Genomic DNA, 23,370 nt, shown 5'->3' with positions numbered 1-23,370 from the left:
GCCAGTAAAATAACCAGTGATCAAATCATTATTTCTTTAGCTTATTGTGTGAATTATAACTCAGCTTGTCCTTGTATATTTGTATATACTCCAGATGATGACCTTAATATGAAGGTCGAAACGTTGGGAAATTAAAATAGTTATTTATAACACAGTTGTAAAGTACATAATTTCTAAAATGAATAATTTACTGACAGTTATTGATATATGGAAGAAATTTTTTATTTTGGATTGCATCAAACTTGCTAAGTTGGCATTATCAGAATTGTACCTTTGCATACAACTGAATATCCCAATATCATCAGATTAGTACATGCAGTTGACAGAGAATGATTTGATAATTTTTCATCTGCAAATGAATAATCATCAAATCCTTCTCTGCCTGTTTTATTAGTGACATACTATTTTCTTTAAGAAAGATGCATATGTATATACTTGAAATAAGTATTTAAAATAAAAAAAAATTCTATTAAAATTAAATAGGGTTTCGTTCAATGATTTTCGTGTTTTGTTTGAAAATAACTTATTGTTTGTGTCGGGGGTTTCACATTTGGAACCATTCTTCTATTTTTCTTTCATATGCACTGTATTCCTTTTTACATTTGTGATTTTCATTTACATGTTTTTTTTCTGGAACCAATCTATCATGTAAATGGAGAATTGGGTATACTTAGATTTTGCAATTCTTTAGATAGATGACTGCATGATAAGAATTGAAAGTTAAACTAGAGTGGATGTGAATAGGATATTAGACTAGTGCATTGGATTGGCTATCCGATAGGTATCAGCAAGTTGTGTATAGGAAGCAACATTCTGGAAGAGAAAAGTCACCAGTGGTGTGCGTCAGGGGTTTGTTTTAGGGCCATTGCTGTTTAACCTATGTGTTAATGATATTGGGGAAGATTTGGATTGCTTTCATGGCTTATAGTTCTGTTGCAGAATTTTTGTATTCTGTGAGCCATGTGGTTATTCAGGTGGAAAGCTGAAAAACAGATTTGCAGTAAACTCAGATCTTTGCCTCAGTGTTTCCTTGAGGCTTTGGAAGATGTTATTTTGGGTTGCTCTTGCTATGCTGTCAGTGTAGATACGAGGATCTTGGTGGAAGATCACATGTATACAAGTTGAATAGAGCTGGTGTAAACATAGATCCTTATGGCATTTCATCCCGTAGGATACATGTTCTGCTTCATGTTCAGATGAACCTTTATTTTCCTATTGGAAAGCATTTGTCCTTGCAAATTTAGAGTTTTTTTTTTTTTTTTTTTGGCAGTTTATTATTATTATTGCGGGCAACTCCAAGGAGTCCTTAGACTCATCGAGGCAGGCCCTAAACATCATGTCCATCACAACTATTCGACATTCACACTGTATCTATCATACTTTGCCTTGAACTCATTCACTGTCATAGCACCCACAACAGACTCTGGCAGCTTATTCCACTCTTTTACCGCTCTAAAAGAGTGGTAAAAGAGTGGAATAAGTCCTCCCACCACCAGTCCTGTTCTCAAAAATATCCTCTGAATTAATCCTATAGAAATCCTTCAGCAATTTGAATGTCTCAATCATATCTACCCTTTTCTGCCTATCAACCAATTTCTGCAACCCACAAATCTTCAACCTGTTTTCATTAGGTTCATTCCATAGACCTGCTATCATCTTGGTCACTTGCCTCTGGATCCTCTCAACCTCCACCCCATCAAAGAAGAAACCTAGATGACCAGATCTGTTGACCAGACAATAACTTGCTTATCTCTGCTCGTCAAAGTATTCTTCAGCATTCAAGTGATTTGATGAGCTGATTTAGCCACTTTTGCAATGTGCCTCCTAAACTTCACTCCCTATCCACCAACTCTCCCAAGTCCCTGGCCTCATCAATCTCCTGGAGTACAGTTCCGCCAATGTGATATACTGCTGCTAATCTTTTCACCCCCAAAATGCATAACCTTACATTTTGCCACATTAAATTGACATCCATTCTCCTTAGCCCAGACCTCCAATCTATACAAATCATCCTGCAAAATTTTGACATCTTCTGCATTCACTATTGCCCTACCCAACTTTGCATCATCAGCGAACAAATAAACCGTTCCTCTCAGATCCTTCCCTATATCGTTAATGAACAAATTGAAAAGTAGTGGTCCAAGAACAAAACCCTGCGGCACACCACTAGTCACAGGCCGTCTTTTGGACTCTACTCCTGAGTAAACTATTCTCTGGTATCTCTCCATCAACCACCCCCCTTTCCATCTCACCAACCCTATATCCATTCCCATATGTTGCAGTTTATGGATTAGACTTCCATATGGTATCCTGTCAAAGGCCTTAGCCAGGTCCAGCAGTATCACTGTAAACCCATTACCCTTATCCAGTTCATTCGTCATTGTGTTATAAAACCTGAGTAAGTTACTGAGGCATGATCTACCCTTCACAAAACCATGCTGTCCCCCATACAACATCTCATTTTCATCAATCCATTCTTGTATTTTTCCCTTGACTACTTTCTCCAAGACCTTGACAATGACTCCTGATATCCTGATCGGTCAGTAATTTTCAACAGCAGTCTTGGAACCTCCTTTATGCAGTGGAACTATTTTCCCCTCTTTCCACCCCTTTGGGACTAAACCAGACCCGAGACTCAGATTAAACAATAAGGTCAAGGGCACTGACAGTTCTTTAGCCGCTTCACGTAAGACCCTTGCTGATATACCATCCAACCCCACAAATGTATTCACATTAAGATTCTGTAATAGACTATTCACCTCCACTTCATTCACCACAATTCCCATATAAACTAATGGTTCCTTCATTCCTTCAACGTCGCCACCTGGATGATATACTCTTGCAAAGTGCTCACTCAGTGATTCACTATATCGACTAATTTAGTGACCTCCCTACCATTGGCGTTCCTTAAAATTAATCTGCCGTGTGCTATTTTTTAAATTTATTTTTTACTATAAGTTTTATACTATAAATCAGTGGTGTTCATCCTTTTTTGCTACGCGAGCTAGTTTTCTATAAAAAGTTATTTGGTGATCTACTCTCTTATATATAAATTATTCAGTGATCTACTCTTTTATATAGATCATGTTATCCCAACCTGTTTGCTGATTACACACAAATAAACAACTAAAAAAAAAATACACAACTAAAAACTTTATTTGTGTATTTAAAAATTTTTAAATAAACAAATAAAAATTTGGGAGCCAGGCTCACTGAAGAGACCTCAATAAAGGTCGAAACTAGTCTAGGTTGTGGCCCTTCCCTTAATGCATAACATTAGACATATCTGCAAGGAGACGTGTTTTGCATTATGGGAGATACTGAGATAGGAGTGTTGGTAGCTTGCTCCACCTTTGCAAGGAGTTTCTGGTGTTGTACCACCTTACCCCAGTCCTGAAGATACTTTCAGGCACAAACTTTGTTTGCTCACACTTGGATAAAGGATTAAACTAAATTTATTGTGCTTTGGAATATTTAAGCTACAATCGAGTTTTAACACTTTGCTTATAATCGTATTCACTCAGCTCGCTGTTTGACTTCCACTGATCCAAATTAATTCATTTACCCGGACTTATAAAAAAATTACTGATTTGACAATTTTAACGAAAAATATATAAACAATAGCAATACACTTAAAGCGAATTAAAAATAATACAAAATAATGATAATAAAATATTATGTTTTCAGTTTTAATTAAATTTGTAAGTAAGGAGGAATACACAAGAGATCGACCAAAAATTGCTCTGCGATTGACGGGTTGAACACCCCTGCTATAAACCTTTCTTCCATATGGTATCATAAGCTGATATTAGGTCTATGAAGAGAGTACTTGTTTTTAAACTCTTTTGGTATCCAGCTTCTGTGTGGATTGTAAGGGCCAGGACCTGCTCACAGTGTCTGCTGCCAGGCCAAAACCCAGCATATTCATTGGGTAAGATGGCTTCTATTTTTGAAATATCCTAGAAATGTTTGTAAAGAGTGGAGAGCAATGCTATAAGACAGTAACTGTTAGGGTCATCATTTGACTTGTTGGATTTTAGCAAGACTATTATCTTTGATTCATGCCAAAGGTTCAGGAGTCATTCATCGTTTGTTATTGAGGAGAAGATAGATAGTCAGGTTTTGCTTTTAGACCAAGGTGTGTAAGAAAATCCAAAAGCCTTACCAGCTTTGGCTAGTTTGAGGGCTGCATCAATTTCATGTAGACTTACTGTTGTGGAATTTGCTGTAGATGTAGAACAAGTGATGAGAAAACTTTTTCATCATGTTCATATTAAATCTTTACATGTACAAATCAGTGATCTTTCACAAAATATTTTTCATGCTGTTAGTTAAATCCACTTCAGCCAGAGAAATGTTCTGTGACTTATGGTGTTATAATGTTTATACACATACTGGCCACTAAATTAGATATTTTTATTTAATACCATGTTAGACCTTTAATCTGAATTACAGCATATATGCGGTTTGACATAGATTCTGCAAGGTGTTGGATTGCACTAGCATATCAGGTGTTCACCAGACCATCCTTTAACTGGCTCAGATTTGATGGAAGAGGCTTTGCCCCTGGATCTGTTTTTCATGTTCCATGCATTCTCAACGGGGTTCTATTTCTGGCTTTGTGGTGGCCAGGGAAGGTGGTAGAAGTCATTGTCATTAAGACTATTACATTATTATTGGGAATTTACAATGTATACTGGAATATTAATTAAAAGAAACTTTAATAAATACTTCCTATATTTCGGCAATGTCACATTGACATCTTCATGGGAACATACAAATATGACACATGCACGCAGGCACTACAAAAAAGCAAATGAGGCAGAAGACAAGAAACTATTATTGTTCCTAAAGTCATAATGGTGCCCCCTATATTGGGTTGTCTTGGCCGTTGGGCTGATGTTCTCATGATGTAAGTCTCCCAAATTTGGGGCAGTCTCATGCACCCAAATTTGTTGAAGTTTGGAACGTTTTGAGCTGAGGCTGATTCTATGAATAATCTTTCATACTTAAACTTGCTGCGGTGTATTACTTTGTCTTTCTTCCAACATATTCTGTGGCAGGTATCCAGAACATGGTCTGCAAGCCCAGAGTGGCTGTACTGGTGAAACTGGATGTAGTCTTTGTATTCCGAAATCATGACATTCGCTGTCCTGCCTGTTTGGCCAAAATAGGACAGTTTACACCTTCAAGGGACCTGATATACCCCAGGTAGGTCTAGGGGAAGTGGTTGGTCTTTGGTAGAGCAGATAAGGCATGTCAATTTTTTATATGATTTGTAACAAGAAGTCAGGTCATATTTTTTTAAGGATTTTGGTTATTTTTCAGAGGTGGTGTGGATGTAGGGAATGGTGATAGATTTTACGTAATCTTTATTGTGAAAGGGGGGGGGGGGGTTGTGGTTTACTGGTTTTAATATTTTGTGGATTTTTTTGGGGGTTGTAGCCATTGGCCAAGAAAATATTAAGGATGTGGTTTAGTCCTGCGGTTAGGGCATTGTCATCTGAACAGATTAATTTAGCCCTGTTATATAGTGTTTTAATAACCCCATATTGTTGTGAGGGCAGGGGATTGCTTGTGAATGTATCTGCCTGTATGGGTGGGTTTTTTGTAAACAGAGAAAACCAAGGATCCATCAGGCTGGCGAGTGATTAGAGTGTTTAGGAAAGGGAGGCTGTTGTTTTCCTCTTTTTCCAAGGTGAACTTGATTTTGCGGTTGGTTGTTTAAGTGTGTTAAGGAGAGGAGTGTATTAGAGCCATGTGGCCAAATAGCGAACACATCATTAATGTAGCGAAGCCAAACAGTGGGTTTTTGTGGGGGGCAGAGTTTAAAGCTTCCTCTTCAAGTCTCTGTAAAAAAGGTGGCCAAGGGTCGGGAGAGTGGTGAACCCATGGCTGTCCCCTCTATCTGTTTGTAGAATTTTCCTTGCCAAACGAAATAGCCCGAGTTCATTTGGAACTGAGATAGGGCTGAGATATTGGGAGGAAATTTGACTTGAATGAGCTCTAAGGTTTCCTTGAGTGAGACATTTGTGAATAGGGAGGAGACATCAAAACTGACCATTATGTCAGTATGTTGGAGTGAGAGGTTTTCTATACTGGCTTTGAAGAGGGATGATTTATGTGTGATGGTGTGTTGCCAGTGTAGTGTGTGACCTCTTTGGCTAAATGTTTGGCTAATTTATGTGTATGGGAATCAAAGCAATCCACTATGGCAGGTAATGGCACATTTTGTTTATGGATTTTTGGAAGTCCATATATTCGGGGGAAGGGCGGTATAGAGTAGGTTTCAGTTTGTTGGTAACTTCCACAGGCCAAGAAGTGACCTTCTTAAGGAGCCTATGGAGTGTTCTAATTTGAGTGCTGGTGGGATTATATTCAATAGGGAGGTAGGTAGCCAGATCTAATAATAAAGCATTGAGCTTACCTGTGTAGTCCTTTTGGTTGAGAACCACAGTGGCGTTTCCCTTATCTGGTTTGGTGATTTCTATTTCTTTGTTTTTCTTTTGTTTTTCTCTCTGCATTTCTTGTAGAGCTTTATATTCACCTTTGGATATGTTGATTTTTGGTGGTCTTGCTTTGGTGAGAACACCGGTTACGTCCAGTGTGACATTGTTGGCAATATGGTTTGGAAGGTTGTGGGTACCATGTTCTATCTTGATCATTATTTCTTTGGCAGATATTTTTTAGGAGATATGGCGAAATTGTGGCCACGTGCAAGAGCGATGAGTAATTCAGGCTTCAAAACAACAGAAGAGAGGTTGACTACAGTGTTGAGTGGTTGCTGTGATACGCAGGTAGAGCCCTTTTTCAAGTTATCAAATTTCTTGATGTGCTGGATAAGTAGGGAATAGTGATAGATTTAGTGTAATCTTTATTGTGAAGGAGGTGAGGGGGATTTTAGTTTACTGGTTTTAATATTTTTTGGATTTTTTGTAGGGTTGTAGCCATTGGCTAAGAAAGTATTAAGGATGTAGTTTAGTTCCATGGTTAGGGCATTCTCATCTGAACAGATTAATTTGGCCCTGTTATATAGTGTTTTAATAACCCCATATTGTTGTGAGGGTGGGGGGATTGCTTGTGAATGTATCTGCCTGTATGGGTGGGTTTTCTGTAAACAGAGAAAACCAAGGATCCATCAGGCTGGTGAGTGATTAGAGTGTCTAGGAAATTGAGGCTGTTGTTTTCCTCTTTTCCAAGGTGAACAGGATTCTGGGGTGTTGGTTGTTTAAGTGTGTTAAGAAGGAGTGGAGTGTATCTGAGCCATTTGGCCAAATAGCGAACACATCATGTAGCGAAGCCAAACAGTGGGTTTTTATGGGGCAGAGTTTTTCTGTTTACAGAAAACTCACCCATACAGGCAGATAAATTCACGAGCAATCCCCCTTCCCTCACAACAATATGGGGTTATTAAAACACTATATAAATAACAGGGCTAAATTAATCCATTCAGATGACAATGCCCTAACCACTGAACTAAACCACATCCTTAATACTTTCTTAGCCAATAGCTACAACCCCCCAAAAAAATCCAAAAAATATTACAACCAGTAAACCACAACCCTCCTCCCTTCCCTTCACAATAAAGACTATGCTAAATCTATCACTATTCCCTACATCCAGAGCACTTCTGAAAAAATAACCAAAATCCTTAAAAAATATGACCTGACTTCTTGTTTACAAACCATATAAAAAATTGTCATCCCTTATCTGCTCTACCAAAGACTATCCACTTCCCCTAGACCTACCTGGGGTATACCAGGTCCCTTGCAGCTGTAAACTGTCCTACTATGGCCAAACAGACAAAACAGCAAATATCAAGATTTTGGAACACAAAGTCTGCATCCAGTTTCACCAGTACAGCCACTCTGGGCTTGCAGACCATTCTCTGGATACTTGCCCCAGAATACATTGGAAGAAAGACAAAGTAATACACCGCAGCAAGTTTAAGTATGAAAGATTATTCATAGAATTAGCCTCAGCTCTAAAAAAATGTTCCAAATCTCAACAAATTTGGGTGCATGAGACTGTCCCAAATTTGGGAGATTTAAATCATGAGCACATCAGCCCAATGGCTAAGACAACCCAATATTATAGCCCATGGGGGGGTGGAGGGGAGACCATTAGGACTTTAGGAACAACGATAGTTTCTCGTCTTTTGCCTTTTGTAGTGCCTGTATGCATGTGTCATATTTGTGTGTTCCCATGAAGATGGCAATGTGACATTGCTGAAATATAGGAAGTATTTATTAAAGTTTCTTAATTCCTTAAATAATTTAATAGTCATGTGTTGCCAACGTATAAGTCTTTCTACAAGAATCACTGTCATTAAGATAGAAGATATTATATCTTGAAGAGAGGAGCTGTTGCAAATATTCAGGGCAAGAACACGTTTTGTGGCTTGTAGTTGCATACAAATGCGTAATTAACATTGAATTTAAGTTAGGAATTATCTTTAAATTGTGGCATTGTTTTAAAAAGCAAATCCTCACTCATTGCTTACCTTGTTAAACAGAAAGTTTTCCAAGTTTACTGGTCTTTTTGGTCATTTCTTGCCTGTGAAGGATATCAAATGCAAATATTTCAACCAGAACTAACTGGTCATCATTGCATTTTACAAGGTGAGGCTAGCTGTAATCAAGCCCTAAAATCATTGAGACATAATTACCATCTCACCATAAGGAAAGAAGACAAGGGTGAAGCTGTAGTTATCATGGACACCATTAGTACAAAAAAAAAAAAATTGGTTTCAGTTAGAATTGACGATTTTAAGAGTTAATACATTTAACTCTCACTAGAAGAAATTTCTAAAGTCCCTACTACTGCCTCATAGGTGCAGTGATATGCTAAAATAAATTCAGCATGGCACTATCAATTATAATGGATTGTTCCTTTCAGTCCCTAGGAATTGTTATACTTAGAATCACTATAATAAACTCCTAATACTACATGACTTATTTTTCACGGTATTAACAACACCACAAACACTTTTATCAACAAAGATGTTTTATTAATGCTAATATTTCGCTGATTTTCAAATCAGCATCATCAGAGCACAACACACATGCAAATGCGACAGTGAATGAGTGAAACAATATACTTGCAAAAGACAAAAGATCTAAAGTCCTATTTTTGGCGCCCTCTAACGAAAAAAAAAAAAAAAAAAAAAAACAGTTATCCAGGAGTTTTTCTTAGGATAACCGTCTCCCAAATTTTTGGCAAATTAATGCAACCATATTTGTTAAGGTTGGGAGAATTCTTCAAAGCCATTGCTGACTCAAAAAATAATCTTTCAGATCTATAACGACTCCTAAATAGCACATTTGTTTTCCTCCATCTAATCCTGTTTGAAGGAGTGTCCAAAGCGTGGTCTGCCAGTCCCGACTTGCCATAGTAATAGTAGCGAATGTATCTTTCATGTTTTTCCAGGCGGATGTTCACTGATCTTCCTGTTTGCCCATAATAGGCCAAGTCACAGTCACATGGAACTTCATACACTCCTGGGTGTGCTAAAGGGTGAAGTTTATCCTTTGGCGAGCGGATCAGAGTTGCCAGCTTGACATGAGGTTTGAAGGTGGTGCGAAGGCCATGTTTCAACAATACTTTGGCTATCTTTTCCGATGTACCTCTGATATAGGGAATAGAAATGGTCATGTTGTATTCTTGTGTATTAGGGGAGGGCAAAGTAATAGGCCTATGTAGTATTTTATCTATTTTGTAGGGATTGTAGCCGTTGGCTAAGAACGTATGGCGCAGGTACTGGAGTTCAGTGGTCAGAGCTGTATCGTTAGAACAAATGGCTCTGGCTCTGTGTGTCAGTGTTTTTAAAATGCCGTACTGTTGGACTGGATGATGATGTGATTGTTTATGTAGGTATCTTCCTGTGTGTGTAGGCTTCCTGTAAATAGAAAAAGATAGTGATCCATCTGAAAGGCGGGTGACTAATGTGTCAAGAAATGGTAAACAGTTATTTGATTCTTTTTCTACTGTGAAGTGAATTTTGGGGTGTTGGCTGTTTAGGTAGGTGACAAAAGCATCCAAAGTGTCTTGTCCATGGGGCCAGATGGCAAACACATCATCTACATAGCGCAACCACACTAGTGGCTTGTATGTAGCTGTGGTAGGTACTTTGTTTTCAAAGTGTTCCATGTAAAAATTTGCTAAGGGGGGAACCCATAGCAGTACCATTGATCTGTTTGTAGAATTTCCCCTCCCATGTAAAGTAACCTGCATTCATGGTAAATTGAAATAATTCAAAAATATCTGGGGGGAATTTAGACTTGATTAAATCAAGAGTGTCTATAAGTGGTACATTGGTAAATAGGGAGGTGACATCGAAACTAACCATTATGTCTGATTTTTTTAGGATTAGATTTTTAACCAATGTTTTGAAATGGATTGAATTTTTTACAAAAGTAGAGGAGTTGCCAGTAAGAGGGGCAAGCGACTTAGCTAAATGCCGGGCCAGTTTATATGTGGGACTATCTATGCTATCCACTATGGGGCGTAGGGGAATATTAGTTTTGTGGATTTTGGGTAATCCATAAATACGGGGTGTTTTAACATGAATTGGTTTTATTTTCCTGATGATTTCTTTGGGCCATGATGTCACTTTTTTCAGTAATTTTCGGACTTTTTTCTTTTGCAACATCGTAGGGTCTCGATGTATAATTTGATATGTGGAAATGTCACATATGAGATCCTGCATTTTTCTGTTATACTCTTCTTTATTCATGATAACTGTTGCATTACCTTTATCGGCTTTTGTAATAATAATATTTTTATTATTATATAACTTTTTAGGGCAGTTATTTGTTAACGTGGCATATTGCTTTTTGGAGGCTTAGCCTTGTTTATAATACTTGCTATGTCTAGTCGCACGTTATTGGCCATTGCTGGCGGAAGATCGTGGATACCCCGTTCTACTTTCATCATAATTTCGAGTTTAGGAATTTGTTTGGGCGCGACGGCAAAGTTATGTCCTAAACTGAGAGCGTTCTTGGCTTCTTCAGTGAGTATTTCAGACGATAGGTTTACGACCACGTGGTCTCGTCGAAGTTGCGGTCGGGACTTCGTATGTTGGCGCTGTTGTAGTAGTTCAAATTTCTTTAGGTGTTTGCTTTTTTACTTTTGTGAATTCTTTTTTTTTTTTTTTTTTTTTTTTTCCAGCAAAAAAAGAATTCACAAAAGTGAATTTGTGAATCAATTCCTTGACATTTTAATAAAGAAACAATCCAATAATAGTATCAACCTATCTGTATACAGAAAACCTACAAATACTGGACATTACCTCCATTTCAACTCAGCTCATCACATAGCTCAGAAACTTAGCATTATCCATAGTCTCAAGAAAAGAGCTATGCAGTATACGACAGACAAGGATGACCTACTAACAGAATTAACCACAATATCCAGAGAACTTTCTTTAAATGGTTACCCTAAAAGACTCTATAACAAGATTCTATTTACTGATATACCACATCCACAACGTGGTGACGTCCAATACATCAGTACAATTACAATTCCTTTTGTCAACAACCTTTCCAAAAAATTAGCTAACCTTTTAAAACCATACAAGATCAGAGTGGCATTCAAATCAATCAATACTATTCGGAAATTTTTAAGATCACCGAAAGATCCTCACCCATTCTACAAATACTCTGGAGTATATAATATTCCTTGCTCATGTGGTATTAGTTACATAGGTCAGACATCTAGAAGCTTCGAAACGAGAAAGAAAGAACACATAGGATATGTCAGAAATAACAGACAAGACATTTCAGGCCTTTCATGCCACTTTGCCTCTACTAACCATCACATTGAGTGGGATAAGAGCTATGCCATACATAGAAGATAACTACCATTCAAGAACCTTTAAAGAAGCAGCTACAGTCGTCCGTAAAACTGAAAACCTAAACAAGAATCAAGGTCTAATTTTACCAGAAATTTGGAAAACTTTTATCAGATCATTAAATATCAAAGAAATGAACTTTCATAACAATTACGTCATGAGTCATCACGAATAAATCACGTTAACGAGACACGCACATTGTCACGCACAATACCAATTTTTTGTATGATTTAGAACCATCGGTTATAACCTAGTCTGTAACCTTCATTTTGTGCTTACTGATTTGTATTCCCTGAGGATGCCAATAGAAACAGATTGGCGAAACATGTAGGAAGATAAAAATAAAGCTACTTGATAAAGATTTTATAAAAAAGTGTAATAGTCTTATAGTTGAGTCTTATTTCAAAAGCTTTAATTGATTCTAAGTATGCTTTAGATTTTTAATTTTGCTAATTACACTTCACATTTTTCTGAGTTGGAAAATGTATGAAGTTCAGTATCTGATCCATTAATAATTTGTGAGCTGTGGAGATACTTCAATTTGTATTTTTTACTATTTTTAGAGACATGTTTGGTGTATAATTCATATACCTTTGGTATAAATACCTAGAACAAAAGTGATATTAAAGCAACTGATATAACTATAAGAAAGAACATACTAATAGCAGAGTTATGAAGGTAACTTATGTTCTTATATCCTCATATGTTCTTTCTTGTGGTTATATCAGTTGCTTTAATATAATTTTTGTTCTATGGTTATCAGAACTTTTATTTTACTAATAACCTTGAGCTAAGCATATGAGGGGGGAGGGGTCTGGAAAGTTCTGATAAACCCCATAGAATAAAAATGATATTAAAGCAACTGATATAACCACAAGAAAGAACATAGGATATAAGAACATAAGTTACCTTCATAACTCTGCTACTAGTATGTTCTTTCTTGTTGTTATATCAGTTGCTTTAACATCATTTTTGTTCTAGGTGTTTATCAGAACTTTCCAGACCCCCCCCCCCCCTTTCATGTGCTGGTTTTGTCTATAACAGAACAATAAACAAGAATAAGGAGAAAATTCCATTTAATATTATTAGGAGTTTGTTATAGTGATTCTAACTATAACAAATTCCTAGGGACCACAGGAAGAATATGCTGTAATTGTTAGTGCACCTATGGTGTAGTAGTAAGGACTTTTTTAGGAGTTTGTTATGGTGAAAGTTAAATGCACATTATTAAATTATTGACAATCTTAAAATTGTCAGTTCGAATCAAAACCATTACTATTCTCTTAATCCTTATTAAGGGAGGTTATGAGATGAAGGGGATATTACAGATTATCTATACTAATCGCAGAATTATTCGAAATAAGGGCAAGAGGTTTTCAGCATTGGTTAGCTTAACTTGGCCAAAGTTATGCAGCATCTCAGGAGTAAGGTATTAGGAAAATTGATGAAAGATAGGATTCATGAGCGGATGTATAGGAATACGATACTGTATAAGGGACAACATGGCTCTGTGAAGGGTAGGTCATGCCTTTGTAATTTGCTTACTTTTTATAATCAAAGATACAGTAGCTGCAAGTGACAATGGTGTTGGTTAAGGTAAATGGTAAATTCAGTGTCTTTGCAAAAACATTTGACAATATTCCACATAGAATTCTATTGCATAAATTGGAGCAAATGGGAATGGATATGAATCTGGTGATTTGGATTAGAGGGTGGCTGATGGACATATATCAAAGAGTTAAGTATAAAATCACACAGTGATATGCCACAGTGATCAACTTTTTAATATGTAAATATTTCATCTTATGTATCATAAGACATCATCAGTAGAATTAATAAACAACAATAGGAAGAAATTAAAAAAAAAAAAAAAAAAACATTAATGCGTATGCTTAAATTGGAATCCCTCTATGTATAGTATGTATATTAGTGTGTTTAAGGATTAAGGAGAATTATGATAGGTATTGTGTAAATGATGACTAGTGTGTGAATAAATGAATCTCCCATAATGAGTCTTCTGACTTACGGAGATGCCTGCATAATAATAATAATAATGCATAATCTGGATGGCTTGTATTTGAATGGATTTGGGTCAGGAATCTTAAGAAAATGTTGTTCAGGGAGAGTTCAGAATTGCAGTCAGGGAAACTAGAATGTTTAGGGGAGATGAAGATGAGTGTGGATCCAGGCAACTTAGTGGTTAGTAAGTGGGAGAGTGATCATATGATACAAAATGTAGCACTCCAAGTTCTTAACTTTATTGAACTAAGCAAGACAAGGTATAAGGGAAGATATGGGATGAAGGGAATATTGCAGATTATATATACTAATGCCAGAAGTATTTGAAATACTTCTCGCATTAGTATATATGACCAAGTTGGTTAGCTAAACTTGGTCAAAGAGATAGGCATTACTGAGGCTTGGTTGACTGAGGATGAGGTAGGTATAGGAATAGAATGCAAAAGATACAGTAGCTTCAGAGAGTACAGAAGGAACAGGATGGAGGGAGGAGTTTTCTAATGATAGCAGAGGAATTGAACCCAAACAAAGTAAAAACACACCAGAAGGACAGAGATGCAGAGGACGGTTCATTTGAGGCTATCTGGTGTGAGTGAGGCCAATAGGATGAAATATATAATTAGTTGCTGTTGTAATCCTGAGACTATAAGGGAGAATGTATATGCCATGCATTAGCAAATTAGCACAATGAGTGCAGATCAAGTAATTATTATGGGAGATTTCCACTATGGGGACATAGATTGGAAAAGAGGAATGGTCACAGGAAGGGAAGGAAATGGAATTTATATAGCTGCTGAGAGATAATTACCTGAGGCAGCATATAATGGGGGGAACACAAGGTTTGAGAATGCTGGTCATAGCATAGAGAAAACAGTTAACTAATCTAGTTACACTCCCTCTGCTTGTGAGTAGTGACCGTGTAGTCTTGACTTGGGATATAGCCAGATATGAAGAATTTTCTCTTAAGAAGGACATATATGTGGAATTACAAAGCAGGTGGTCATGACAAACTGAGGAGTCAGCTTTCAGCAGTACCATTGCATAAGAATTTGGAAAGGAGAGCTAACCACATCTGGACTGCTCTGTGCAGATCTAGACACCTGGATTCTGTGGGAATAAGGAAGTGGTGGAGAAGGGTCCAGAGGCAAGTGACAAAGATTGTGGCAGGTCTATGGAATGCTTGCTATAAGAATAGATTGAAGATCTGTGGCCTTCAAAACTAGCCAATAGGTAGAAAAGAGGCCATGATAGAAGCATATAAGTTGATAAAGGTGATATTATAGGTTTGACACTGAAGACTGTTTTCAGTACATAGAATGAAGAGAGACACCAGGGATTACCCCCTGGAAATTCTTTAAGAGTGTGATGGTTAACCTAGGATGTTAGGACTAGATTTTTTTGCTTGGAAGCTTGTGAGTACTTCATCAGTGAATGAGTTTAAGGAGAGATATGATAGGTATTGTATGAATATTGTGTGAATAATAGATATTCCATGATGAGTCTTCTCACTCTATGGAGATATTTGCACAATAATAATAATGTTTGCAACAGGAATGATGCTAAACAACATATGAATTTCTCTTACTAGAAAGAAGTAATATTTAAAGTATATGTTTTGGGCCGTCAGCAGGTGTCTTCTTAGTAATAGGTGATACACGCACTCAGATGAGTGATATATTTGCTTCTTTTTGCTGCTTAACATTTTAATTTTTTTTTAAAATTCTTTTTATCTAGTTTTTCTGTAAGGGATCTAATCATACCACCAGAAAACATACAAAAAAAAAAGTTACATAGGTATAACTAGGGAATGTTTTTTATCTTTTCTTTTTAGAGATAACCCTCTGCTGTGTCATTAAATGAAGCCATGGTATTTATGTGTGTGTATTATTCTTTCAATTATCTAAAACATATTGCTGTGCCACAAATATCTAGTTACTTGCATTATACTGAGCATTCTTTAAATATTTTTATGTTGCCTGCATACCTATTCTCTTGCAGATTGTACTTCATTACATCAAAATCAGTCATAATCAGCAAAACAATTGCTCAGAACAGTTTGTAATGACTGGCATGCCCCCCCCCCCCCCCCCCCAATAGACACAATAAGTGAGGTAAAAATACAAAATATTTATAACCTAAAATTTACCACAGAATTGGCATTGCTATAAATAAAAGTTACAATTATTAATCTCGTAGACAGGCTTATACATTGGTTATGCATTACTAAATCACTTAAGGATTGAACAACGTAGATACGAATATAAATTAAATTATACTTTAATAAATATTTCCAATATTTCGGCAATGTCACGTTGCCATCTTCAAAAGGAACTTACAAAAAAAGGGCACGTGCACATAGGCACTACAACACTGTAACTGAGAATGAAGAGATGAAGCTATTGTTCTCCTAAAAGTCCTGATGGTGCCCTGTAGCGGGTTAAGTAGGTGTTCTTGGCCGTTGGGCTAAAGGCCTGCTGATGTAAGCCTCCCAAATTTGAGGCAGTCGCATACAACCAAATTTGTTGAGGTTTGGAGAGTTTCTTAGGGCTGAGGCTGATTCCATAAATAGTCTTTAGAATTTGTATTTGCCACGGTGTATTACTGTAGCTTTCTTCCACCGTATTCTGTGGCGTGTATCCAGAGCATGGTCTACAAGACCAGAATGGCTGTACTTGTGAAAACGGATGTAATCCTTGTGTTCAGAAATTCTGATATTCACTGTCCTGCTTGTTCGGCCAAAGTAAGACAGTTTACAGCTGCAAGAAACCTGGTATACACCAGGTAGGTCTAGGGGAAGTGGTTGGTCTTTAGTGGAGCAGATAAAGGATGCCAATTTTCTGTATGGCCTGTAACAGTAGGTCAGGTCATGTTTTTTTAAGATTTTGGTAATTTTTTCCGAGGTGCCTCGGATGTAGGGAATGGTGATGGATTTAGAGTAATCCTTGTTGTGGAGGGGGGGGGTTGTAGGTTTTAATATTTTTTGGATTTTTTTGGGGGGGTAGCCATTGGCTGAGAAAGTGTTGAGGATGTGATTTAGTTCAGCGTTTAGGGCCATGTTGTTAGAACAGATTAGTTTATCCCTGTTGTATAGTGTTTTCACCACTCCATATTGTCGTGACGGGGGGGGGGGGGGGTTGTTGGTGAATGTATCTGCCTGTATGGATTGGTTTTCTATAAACTGAGAAAACCAAGGTTCCATCAATCAGGCTGGCAGGTGACTAGTGTGTGTCTAGGAAAGGGAGGCTGTTGTTTTCCCTCTTTTTCCAGGGTGAACTAGATTCTGGGGTGTTGGTTGTTTAAGTGTGTTAAGAAGGAGAGGAATGTTTCAGAGCCATGTGGCCAAATAGCGAACACATCATCAACGTAGCGAAGCCATATGGTTGGTTTTTGTGGGGCAGAGGCCAAGGCTTTTTCTTCAAAGGTCTCCATAAAGAAATTGGCCAGGGGTGGGTGGTGAACCCATTGCTGTCCCCTCTATTTGTTTGTAGAATTTTCCCTGCCAAACGAAATTACCTGAGTTCATTGTGAACTGAAATAGGGCTGAGATATCGGGAGAAAATTTAGCTTGGATTAGCTCTAAAGTTTCCTCGAGTGGGACATTTGTGAATAAGGAGGAGACGTCAAAGCTGACCATTATGTCATTGGAGTGTAAGGTTTTCTATGCTGGCTTTGAAGTGGACTAAATTTTTTATGTGTGATGGTGTGTTGCCAGTATAGTGTGTGAGATCTTTGGCCAAATGTTTAGCTAATTTGTATGTGGGGAATGAATGCCATCCACTATGGGACGTAATAGCACATTTTCTTTATGTATTTTTGGGAGTCCGTAAATAGATAATACTATTTTTTTCTGATTCATTGAGAAACTGTTTTGTTTTCATTGATATAAACAAATACTTAGTCTTACAAAAATTAATAATTTTTATGTTATAAAATATGTTTAATAAATTTTTATTTCCAACAGTGTTGAGCTAGCATCTTTAGGACCAATGTTAAATCAAGTCACAGCAGCTTTACTTCCCCTTCTCGAGTTAAATTGTGAGAGCGTTGCTGAAATCCTTCGCTTCTTGATTGTGGATAGCCAGTAAGTAGAATATTAGTATACTTAGAATGGAGATCTTCTGTTTAAATTTTAGTGCCTTATATCATCATCAAATCCTTGCCATGTGCCCTGAAAGGAGGTGTACAGGATATGATAGTACTATATGAAAAATTTACATCATTACTAACTTCCTACCTACAATTTTCCTCCAATGCTGGATTGATACGGTATAAAGGCACTTTTTACTGTATCAATCCACCTATATCTTAGTCTTCCTCATGCCTCTAATCTTTCTCCAGATTCTCATATCTGCAGTCTCTAGTCTTTAGTCAAGTGTTTTAATTCTGACCAAACTCTCAGATCCATAAGTTAAAATTGATTTGAACACTGTCTTGTATACAGCTAATTTAGTACTTTCACTAATTCCCTCTAATACTAAATGAAGCTATGACATGTGTGAATGTATTATTTCTCTCTAGTACTAATTTCAAATTCATAAACTCCAAATTGCGACTAACCATCAAAATGAAATAGCAAAAAAATTTAAAATGAAAATCTCTGAAACAAAAACAAAAGCTATGGCAATGTGTGGAAACACGATTAAAAAAAGTCAAAATTATGCTTAACAATAAAATAATAGAACAAGTTACAGAATTAAAGTACTTGAGAAATATAATCTCTCAATACAATACTGATTCACAATTGGAAGCAAGACTACAAATTTGTAGTCTTGCTTCCAATAAAAGAAATTTGGAAAAGAAATGACTAAAGATTACTCAATTAAGATTATATAACATGGCATCTAAACCATCTCTCAAATTTGGAAGTGAAACTTGGATTCTAAAACAAAGAAACAAACAGACTAGAAGCAGCACAGATGAAGTTTCTAAGACCTTTCCTTGGACTCACATTAGATAAAAAGAAAAACACAGAAATTAGAGAACGATTAGATACAAAAAACATCATACAAGAAATAGAAGGATATCAGCAAACTTGGCTACACCACATAGAAAGAATGAATAACAATAGGATTAGTATAAATATAAACCTACAGGAAGAAGGGACTGCGGACATCCAAGATGTCCGCGGTCTCTTTTTCTTTTTGTCCTTTTTATCTTTCTCTTTTTATGTCCTGTTCCTGCAGAGCAGGAACAGGACATAAAAAGCCTATACCTGAATTGCTCAGATGACGACTAATTTCTCTCTTATTTCATATAAATTTATTCAGTTAACTTCCTATCATACCAACTTTATTTCCATATTTAGTTTACCATCTTCACTAAAAATCATGCCTAAGTAGCTGAAATTTTACTTCTTCTATAGGTTCTCCATTCACAATGCAGTTGATATTTTCAATGCTTCTACCTATTTTCATTGTCTTTGTCTTGTTATTGCTGATCTTCATACTAAATTTATTGCAACAATTATTCAATTTAATCAGGGAATCTAGCAGACTTGTAGCAGATTTATTTAGAAGTATAACATAACCTGCATGAAGCAAAGAGCCAACATTAACATCTCCAATTTTGAAATCAGTTTAGTACCACTTTCCTTCATAATGTGATCCTTGTAGATAATAACAGAGGGGATAATGTACATCCTTGTGTGACACCAGATTTAACATTAAATCATCTCTTCCTGTACTTCCTTCAATTCTAACTGATGACTTACAGCTCAAATAAAGACTGAGTATTGCTTGATATAATGCCCCATTAACACTATATAACTGTAGCATTTTGAATAGCTTATCTCTTGCTGCTTTGTCATAATCCTTTTCCAGATCTACAAAACTTAAATACAGATCTTTGTTATATTCCCACAATTTCTCAACTATCCATTGTAAAGTGAAAATCTGATCCTGACATACTCTATTTGGCCTGAATCCAGCCTGTTCTTCGCCAAGCTTTTCTTCCACAATCCTTCTCAACTGTTTCTCAAGTATACTTGAGAAAATCTTATCAGGAACTCTCAGTAGAGAAATACCTCTCGCATTCAGTTTTATTTCCCTTTTTATATATGGGTACTATGAGTGCTCTACTCCAATCATCTGGAATTTGTCCCTCTGTCCAATTCTTCTGAACTATGCAATGCAGCCACTGTAAGACTTTTATATCAAAGGTATAGCAAATTGAAATGATCTTTCTTGCAAGAGAGAAGACAGGACTGTGTTTTAATAGCATTGGATATATGATGAGATTTTTATCCATTCACTGAAGAATGGTAGGGATATATCAATGTTTAAGGTATTGGTTGTAGATCTTGTTGCTTAGGATGTTAGAGCACTACTAGGTTTGTCAGTTGAAGAGAAAGAATGGAGTGTGCTGTGTAGCTGAACTGAATAGGACTTAGGTCAGTAAGAGAAGGTTAGTTATGTATAGAAGGAAGAGTATAGGTGAGACTGACACTATGAAACACTGGAAAGTTTCTGGCATTAGTATGTGGGAGATGTCTGATGATAGCAAACAATCCACTACACACTCAGAGAGGAAAATGGTCACCTAGTTCAAAGGATAGAAGACAGGCATAAAATCGCCAGCCTCTCAAATCTCATGACATAAGAGTTGCTTTCAAATTCATTTTAACTATATGAGGTTTATTATGTTCACCTAAAGATAGAGTACAACCCTTTCAATAAAGATCTTGGGTATTATAATATTCCTTGTTCTTGTGTCCTTTCTTACATAGTGCAGACATCTAGAAGTTTAGAAATTAGACAAAAAGAGCATATTGGAGATGTAAACAACAACAGAGAAGACAGCCCGGGCTTAGCTTTTCATTTATCCCACACACATCATAACATTCAATGAGATGAGAGCTCCATGCCTTACATAGTGGTGGTGGGCGGTAAATAGCATTGGTGTAGTAGTTGCGGTTCAGTGTAGTTGGTGGATTGAGTGGTGGAGACAGAGTTGTAGAGTAGGTGCCCTCCCTCGATGAGTCTTTGGACTCCCTAGAGGTGTCACATAATAATAATAGAGAACAACTTCACTGCCTGCAACATAAAAGAATCTACTATAGTCATCCACTCACAAGGCTCTCAGTAGAAACCAAGGAATGATCCTATGTGATATTTGGAAATAGCTCATTAGATATTTTTGCACTTCAGACTTTAACTTTTCAGCATGCAAACATCACTAAACAATAGCTGTTTATTTTATGTTGGAGGTTTAATGGATTTTTTACAACACTCAAAAAGAATTAAAATAGAATTTAATACTTCCTATATTTCGTCCTAGTCACTAGGACATCTACAGGGATTACAAAAACAATTAATGTAACATGCACACAAAAGTCTCTCTTTCTTGCAAGAAAGAGAGACTTTTCTTAGAAGCAGCAGCAGCAGCTCTCAGAAACCAACCAAATCTTAACAAATACGGTTGCATTAAGCTTCCGAAGATTTGGGAAACACTCATCACCAGAGGTCCCACCTTACATTCCAGGCCACCTACTACCGCCCTTAGAGGGCGCTCCACCTAGATAGGACTTTAGTGTCACCCACGTGGTTGGGCTTAGTATTGTAAGGTTTTGTGTGCATGTTACATTAATTGTTTTTGTAATCCCCATAGATGTCCTAGTGACTAGGACGAAATATAGGAAGTATTAAATTCTATTTTAATTCTTTTTGAGTGTTGTAAAAAATCCATTAAACCTCCAACATAATGTCCTCACAGCACTTAAGCCTCTACACAAGAATAAACAATAGCTGGCCTGTGCTAGCTTCCACACTCCACATGTTTTCTGTTTTTAACTTATTGTAATAGTTTCTACATGTTTCTTTATTTTAGTGATGTTATGGTTCATATTAGCCTTTTATTGTATTTTTTTGTTCATCCTAATCCTAACCCAGAAGAAGCCAAAGGTATATGTGGCAGAACTAGTCAGTTTCATTTAATTGTATTAATATGGCCAAATAAATCCAATGTATTCCTTCTTATAATTTGATTTTACTGGTCGAAAATCTACATATTTATTCTGAAATACCAGTTGATAGAGGTGTTGTGTAGGAATATACCATTTTCAACAAATATACCATATTTGTTTAACCTTTGCCCCTAGAGCAACTGGTAAGGTAGTATCCCAGAAAACATGGGAATAACTGTGAATGGATAAAATTTACATATAAAATATCCAGGAGATATAATATTATTTACAGACAATAAGGAAAACTTAAAGTATATGATTTGAAAACCTAAATAAAAAAAGCAAGGACTGTGCAATGCAGATTGCACAAACCAAAACAATGACAAAAGGTAGAAATAGAAAATAACTGAGAAGAAAAACGAACTTTTTTTTAAAATTAAATACATAAGTTAAAAAATTCAATTACTTAGTCACATTGATCATGGACAGATTAATTATGAAGAAGCTATCAAACATAGAAAAAATATATGGTGGTCTACTATGACCACACTTACAAATATATGGAATAATACAGAGTTCTCTGTGGTGCAGAGACTTGGGTTATCAAGCAGAAGGAAGAACAAAGATTGATTGCTTTTGAAAACAAGTGTTTGAGGAAAATGAATGACACACCATTGACTCAAATGGAAACCAGTCAAGAGATTAGAGAAGAATTGAAGTACCGTATTTCAGTAATAAAAAGAATCAAATAAAAACAGTTGCATTTGGATGGACACACATATAGAATGCCTTTTAAAAGATTTCCTCAAATTCTCCAAAATAGAAAAGTATAGTAGTCCACCCTTATCTGCGGGGTATACGTTCCAAGGCACTCCACAGATACCTGAAACTGCTTGATTTTTCCTGTACATACATACCTAAGCTAAAGTTTAATATAAAAATTAGGCACAGTAAGAGATTAACAACAATAAACTAATAATAAAATAGAACAATTATAACAACATACTGTAATAAAAGTTATCTCAATGTGAACAGAATCTTAGCAACCTCAGCATATGTTTTATATTATTATTATTTATTATTTTATGAAGTTGAGAACCTTCTGCTTTTTCACTTAAAAGAAGCACTTGATGACTTCTCGTTGGTATATTTGAATTGCCAGCATCACTACACTTGTGCTTTGGGACTATTATTAAGTAAAATAAGGGTTAGTTGAACACAAGCACTGCGACACCACGAAAGTTGATCTGATAACTGAGAACTACTCAGAACGGCATACAATTTAAAGCTTACGAATTGTCTATTACTAAAAGAAAGAGCCATACAGCTTCATTTTGGTGATGTAAAATTACATATTAGATCCAACATTATTTCAAATGTTTGTAGAAACTATGGAAGTTTCATAAATTGACCTGAGAGCTTATGAGAATACAGTCCTTGGCATCCGTTAATTGCCTTAGCTAGCACTATTCGGTTTAAGTAGCTAAGGCGATTCAGGGATGCAGAGGATTGTATTCTCATAAGCTCTCAGGTCAACTTACGAAACTTTCATAGTTTCTGCAAGCATTTAGCTTTGAAATAATGTTGGATCTAATATCCA

At 36.4% G+C, this 23,370-nt stretch overlaps 1 protein-coding gene across 1 annotated transcript in view; it reads left to right on the top strand.

Annotated features, from left to right (window-relative positions):
- LOC150101877 (serine/threonine-protein kinase ATR-like) overlaps window positions 1–23,370 on the top strand; it is an 860,597-nt gene that overhangs the window by 430,004 nt on the left and 407,223 nt on the right. Inside the window, exon 27 of the mRNA XM_090399924.1 lies at window positions 17,832–17,951. Coding sequence (XP_090256050.1) covers window positions 17,832–17,951 — 120 coding nt within the window. The remainder of the gene's footprint in view (window positions 1–17,831; window positions 17,952–23,370) is intronic.

Source organism: Typopeltis vanoorti, chromosome 11, assembly GCF_054136105.1.
Source record: "Typopeltis vanoorti isolate ZY-2024b chromosome 11, IOZ_Tvanoo_1.0, whole genome shotgun sequence".
Lineage (NCBI taxonomy): Eukaryota > Metazoa > Arthropoda > Arachnida > Uropygi > Thelyphonidae > Typopeltis > Typopeltis vanoorti.
This window is presented reverse-complemented; position numbering and strand designations above follow the sequence as displayed.